At 44.0% G+C, this 6,272-nt stretch overlaps 1 protein-coding gene across 9 annotated transcripts in view; it reads right to left on the bottom strand.

Annotated features, from left to right (window-relative positions):
* Positions 1-6,272, bottom strand: part of fat1a (FAT atypical cadherin 1a) — a 78,116-nt gene continuing 71,844 nt past the window's right edge. For 3 of the 9 annotated variants that reach the window (XM_005936761.3, XM_005936759.3, XM_005936762.3), the window contains 4 exons: positions 5,520-6,163; positions 4,656-4,793; positions 2,744-2,779; positions 1-1,585 (listed from right to left, as the gene is read on the bottom strand). In XM_005936761.3, coding sequence (XP_005936823.1) covers positions 912-1,585; positions 2,744-2,779; positions 4,656-4,793; positions 5,520-6,163 — 1,492 coding nt within the window. In that variant the 3' untranslated portion in view covers positions 1-911. The other 6 variants (XM_005936760.3, XM_005936763.3, XR_316730.3 and 3 more) reach the window with 5 other exon arrangements.

Here is a 6,272-nt window from a genome sequence, read left to right as displayed (position 1 = left end):
TATTTTTTAGGAATAATTTATTGCCAGTAGGAAAGCGTGAGCTTGTGGCAGTATTCAATAAAAACCTTAACAAGACCATAGCATTGCTCAGACACACACAGACACCTGAAAAAGTCACGTGTCCATGGATAACTCTGCACTATAAATATATTGGGTCCCATTTTCTTGGTGGAAAAATAAAGAGGTTCCAAAGTCAAAATGTACAAACAAACAAATAAAAAATAAACAACACAAGAATATGCAGTCGTTCATTGAAGACCCTTTTTGAAATGAGCAAGAGACAACAAACTTTACGAGTACACTGTGTTCAGAAAAGTCACGCTCTTCTCTTTATCTCTCTTTTTAAACACTTCTTTTTTTTCTTAATGAATGTACGCACAGTAAGGCTGATAATGTCACACCATTTAACTTTTTTTGTTGAAAATAAAAGCATAGAATATCTACAAAACCTAGTAAACTTTGAAATCAAAACTGTACATTTAAATTTACACTGAAAATGAAGACTTGTATAAAAACATCTTGCTTGGTTTTGTTTATAGAAACAAAGACATTTACTTTCTCTTTTTTTTGTCGTGATGTTTTTCCTGTTGCACGTTGAGATGTCGATCCTTTGCACAATCCACTTCCTGTGTATGATGGCAGCTACTTAAAGCGAGGGGGGGGGGGGGGGGGGGGGGGGCTGGGCTGGGCTGAGCAGATGCAAAGCGGCTACAGAGAGTTTCCTATAACTTCTTCAGATCTTCTCAGCTGAACGGCCTTCTCAGCCGGTCTCAACAAACCCCTGTGTTTATGTGTCAGTGTGTGTCTGTGTGTGTGTGGGTCCAGATTCTGTGCGTGTTTAGTGTCTGTGGTGGTCAGGGGCGAACATAAGGTGTAGCTGTGGGTTTAGGCACTTTTGTTTGGATCCAGTGTCAGACTTCAGTGTGCTGCTGGGAGTCCAGCGCCGGGATGGACAGCCGCTCAAAGTGGCCCTCGTCACCGCTCTCGTAGTCGCTTATCATCACCTCGGACTCCTCGCAGCACGCCGACATGTCCGAGCAAGAGGCTGTGGACGTGTACAGAGACATGGACATGTTGTCCAGAGCAGAGGAGTCAAAGTCCCGACTGCAACCTAAAGGGTAGCCTCCTCTGTAACCGCTGTTACCCAAGGTGGAGGCTGGGGTGGCGGAGGCTGAAGTGGTGCCCAGGCCCTCGGTATCGCCGCCGTCACTTGGGAAGGAGTGCTGCGGCAGGTACTGGTTAAGGCTGTAAAGCTCGGGCAGGGCTGGGCGCTGGCGGATGGCGCCTGAGCTGCCCGGACCGGTCATAGGCGGGTCCAAGTCTCTGCCGAGGGGCCGCAGGGTGTCGCAGCGGTCGCTGTACTCTGGCAATGGTGGCGGCGGGAGGTCGTCGTTTACAGGGAAGTCCTCTGGCGGCGGAGGGAAATCGCTCTCAATGTCAAAGCCGCCGGGATAATAGTCGGTGTCGATGGCACTCGGGTCGCTGTACAGAGGGGCGGGTGACTCCACAACCTCATACTGTGGAAACTCCTGGATTCCAGGAAGTTGAACACTTGGCATCCAATCAGATGTGTCCCAGTGATATCCTGTTTGAGGAGGAGAGACCACAGCACACACATTATATCACTGCTCTCTCGCAAAAGCTGCACAGATGCTCTCAGGTTAATGTTAAAAACCCACACCATGCAGGAGGAACACAGGTCAAAGTCACGCACCACAATGAGCTTAAACAAACTGCACAACGCTCTGTGATCAGACACACACAGCAGACATGATTCACAAGTTAACAGACACAATAAAATACACAACAAAAATAGTCTGTCTCCCTGTGTTTTTGTTTAGTTATCTTTTGTTATAAGATTATAATGTGATTTCTTTTTCTTCCTTTACAACTTTAAACTGTTGCTGGTGAGTCATCCTGATCTCAGGGATGCGTGCATACATTTATCTAATCAAAGATCACTGAGGGCAATGAACTAACTCCAAGTGGCCAGGAGGGCATTATCACTGTGTCATGGGTGTATAGCTGACAAAGCAGCAAAATACAGAGCTGAACATAAAAATGAAGCCAATGTGGAAGTGCCTAAAAACCTGCATCCCCTCTGAAGGCTGTCTGAAGTGTACGGGAGGATGGTGTTCTGACTCCATTATTTGTTTTCAGTTGAATCTGGATGACATCACCGAGGGTACAGCCATCTTTTCGCCTGTCTATGGGAGCGATTCTCAAAGAGTCAGCCCTGCTTCTGAGCGTTTCTATTAAATCTTGTAATTAAATTAAAAGATATGATTTAAATAATCCTAATTATTACGGCTCACCCACGTGTACATTACAGCCCCGAGTCTCAAGTCCGACCGTGTGATTTTCCTCTTATTTCAAAGCTAAAAATAAACCTGTTTTAAAACAGATGCCATGGCTTTCAGAAAGCTCACACAACAGTAACACAGACAGACAAACATAAAAAACTGTGAATACTTCCAGTTAGTTACTGAGCAACACTTTTGATCATATAACATATACTCATGTATGTCATGCAAAGGATTTTTTCAGGGGGGTTGAAGGAGTAGAAACATATATATAACCTTACAATGCAAACAATAACACCTTATCAGGCCACAAAGCTCCAGAGCCACGTTAGAGAGGAGGTTAAACTCTCCTCATTAGGGTTCAGGGTTAGTGGTTAAACTGCAGAGGATGGGATCAGGGCAACACCAGGCAAGCAAAGAAGAAAAAAAACACAAGTCACCTCTTGGGTTCTTGAGATCATGAGCCAAAAAAGACTCTTTACATGAGGCGAGAAGGGGGAGAAAAAGAGAAAGAACAAGTCGCATTAAAATCTACGTGGAAAGAACATCGGCCTTGGAACATGAATGAAATGAGGACAACGAACACTGAAGGGCAAATAATGACTGAGGCAGCGACAGTTCAGTGAGTGCACAACAGCTCTGCCATTTTCTTAGACCGACTTCTTGAGGTGCACAAGAGCTCAGCGCTGAATCGAGGACGCAACACTTGAGCTGCTTGTTTAATTTGATTTGTGCATATCTTTTTAATTAGCTTCTGAATCACAAAAAAAAGGAGACGTTCTAGTCGGCGAGGTTTTGTCAGTGGAAGATAATGGCAGCTCTAACAGCCTACACTTCACATCCCAACACAGAGGACAAAAACCAGCGGCAGATGGAAGCTGGAAGAGTACCTTCTCCTTCCACCGTGTCAACAGCAGAGTTGACAAGGTGGATAACTGTCACAATGGAGGCTTGTGAGAGGCAGGGGACAGGGGGGAGAGTGGGTGGAAGAGATCTTAGCATTAGTACAAATGCTCTTTATCATTTATCAAAGACAAATAAAAACACATATGGAATGCACAGGGGTGGGAGAGAGGCCAACACAAGCAACACGTCCCACAAACGTCGTCCTCGTTTGCTTTTTTATGCATTGATGCTGAATGTTTGGGGGAATGAGGGCGGTGTTAATGGTTCGACACAGCACAATGGTGGGAATAGAGCGATGGTAGCGGTGGTGTTTGTGTGTAGTGGGGGAGAGGATAGGAGGGTCTAGTTTTGTTTGTGCAGGATAACACACAACAACAACAACAAACTGAGATGCTACTGGGTGCCACTGACAGTACAGATGGAAGAATCAGTGAAATTCCCCAGAGATCGAAACCCATTTCCAGCTAAGAGAAAAGCTGAATGTGTGTGCGTGTGGAAAACACTCACGCACATTCAGCAGGAAAGCAGAAATTACCTATTTTGCACACGCTCCGTTTCTAATTCAAATTTGGATTTGCTGTCACTTTCGAAGGCGCGGATGAAGGGTTTGATGACTTATGAGCAGCACAGTGCCCGGCGTGATATCTAAGCGATGATGAAAAGTAATTAAGTATGACATGGGAAAGAAATGGGAGAACATAAAATGTGCTTGTATACCCTTTTGATATGTTTCTTGATGTTTGCTTGAAACATCCGTTTGGAGCTATTTTTGGAAAATATGAGGAAACTAAAAAGGAGGGACAAAAGGAAGAAAAAGGCATGCTTGTAAATAAAAAATAAAATAAAACAAAGCGCAGATGTGTGAACAAACAGAATATAACTGCCGTTTAAGTAAGTCATCAAACTCCTTTTGAAGCTAAACACAGGTGAACTCGGGGCCAGAAGAACAGGAAACAAGGTCAAATTTGTATTTATTTTTGTGTGTGTGAATAATCCCCAGAGAATAGCACAACACGAGTTGCAGTGATTACTTCTGTCTGTACCGGTAGTGATCGAGGACTTACAGGCCGGAACCCCTATTTAAAACCTTGTTCTGGATCTGTGGACTGATTTGATCCATATGGGAGCTGAAGCCCCGCAGCAAAAAAGAAAGAGAAAAAACAAAAACAAAAGAAACAGGACAAATGACCCTTAGAGCCACTACTGGGCCATCCATTCTGTACATGCAGAGAGAAAAGTGTTAGCGCTCAAATCAACAAGACAAAGGCAAATGTTGCAAAATCCTGCAGGCTGATCAGAGAAAAGGAACAAAAAGCAACAAACAGAAAACCAAAACAATGCATCTCATAGATTCATGTGCCAGAAACGTTCAAACTGCGCTGTCTTGTTAGTTTTTCTTTTTTTTTCTAAATGCTACAGAGGAGCAAATTAAACATGGCAGCATACCGTTATCATCACAAGACTCAGACTGGAAGGAGCTGAGGGACTGGACCTCAGACATGCTGCCTCTGGTGTTGTAGGGGTGACAGGCACTGTCCTCCACAGGCTTCTTGGTCAGGCACGGATCCAAATCCACAACTTTAGCTGGAACAGAAGGCACAGTATGATCTTAGTCACACATTTTAAATATAGAACATGCCCCTGGCAGATTTTTGTTGTCGTTTGTTGTTCTTGTTGTGTGTTTGAGTCTGGACCTGCTGGAGGTTTCTTACTGTGAAAAGAGAGTTTTTCCTTCTCACTCAAGTTTTACACTGAATGTAGTAAGTGCAGTTTTAAAAGAATCAAACTAATGACTTTATAATATTTATACTTTATACTTTATAATAAGCAGTTTGGATTTCCAAAATAACTTTGTGCTCATATACACTGGCCTTTATGCTTTTTGCCAGAAGGATTTTTATAGTTTTACAGATATTTGATAAAAATTGTTTACTTGGCAGTGCACCAGTGCTGAATGCTCTGCTAGTGTATTTAACACAAGCTGATGAATTCATGAGAATCCAGATATCGGGTTTTTTTCCACAGACGTCCAGTTTCACATGCATCTACAGACAGTCAGCGATGCATTCACAGGAGTGAAAATAGCCAGTGCTGACTGGAACATGTGCGGCAGCTTTATACAAAGTCAAATATCACCATTTAGACGTTAAGTGACCAAGTCTAGTTTACTTTTACTACTCAACAACTCTGGAGACTTAAGGAATCCGAAACTTGCTAAATAACCCATGTTTTAAGCATAATGAGACACTAATCATGCTCATTTGAAGCTCAGTGCAACTCCTGGGAAAAAACAGCTGGAATCAAACTTACCATCATAATCATAATCCCAGTTTGGCTTCTGGATGGAGTCGCTGTCTGAGACAGAGTTGGATGGAGGGGGAGGAGGGAGATTGGGCGCTACGCTGCACACGGCCACGGTTTTGCGGTGCCCGTGCACAGAATCTGGGTTGAAGGTGCTGAATTCGGGATGCTCTGGTATGGTGGAGCCCTCGAATGAATTCCTATCCAAGTTATTTCTTGAGTCGCTTGGAATACTGGGAGTGTAGGAGATAGGCCGCACGGGCACCTGAGGAGGGATGTCTGAGTAGATGTTTTTGTTGAATTTGGCATCAAAGTAAGGTCTCTGGAGGAAGGAGTGAGGCACGTTCGAACCTCCAGGATGTTTGTCGTCATCTTCGCTCTTTGACCTTCTGCGGCAGGCCTTCTTGCGGATGATAATAAAGAGGAGGACCAGTATGAAGATACTAGACACAAAGACAACAATGCCTATCACCTCCTCCAAACCGATGTTCCAGGAGTTGGAGACCAAATTATTGCTGTGAACGTCCTGGAGTTCACACACTGCTCCACTGAAACCCTGCGAGCAGTTGCACTTATATGAGCCGTACGTATTCTGGCACTGTCCTCCGTTGGCACACGGGTTCTTGATGCACTCATCAACATCACTCAGGCACCTGGACAACATGTATGAATTTCAACTGAGGTTTGTTTGTGGGCAAAAAAGACGCTTTTTCTAACAGTTGTTGCAAAACATAAGATCTACCTACTAGGAGAATTCAAATA

The sequence above is a fragment of the Haplochromis burtoni genome, unplaced genomic scaffold, assembly GCF_018398535.1.
Source record: "Haplochromis burtoni strain Fernald_Lab_line unplaced genomic scaffold, NCSU_Asbu1 Contig_213, whole genome shotgun sequence".
Classification (NCBI taxonomy): Eukaryota; Metazoa; Chordata; class Actinopteri; order Cichliformes; family Cichlidae; genus Haplochromis; species Haplochromis burtoni.
Note: the sequence above shows the minus strand (reverse complement) of the source record. Positions and strands in the feature narration are given on the sequence as shown.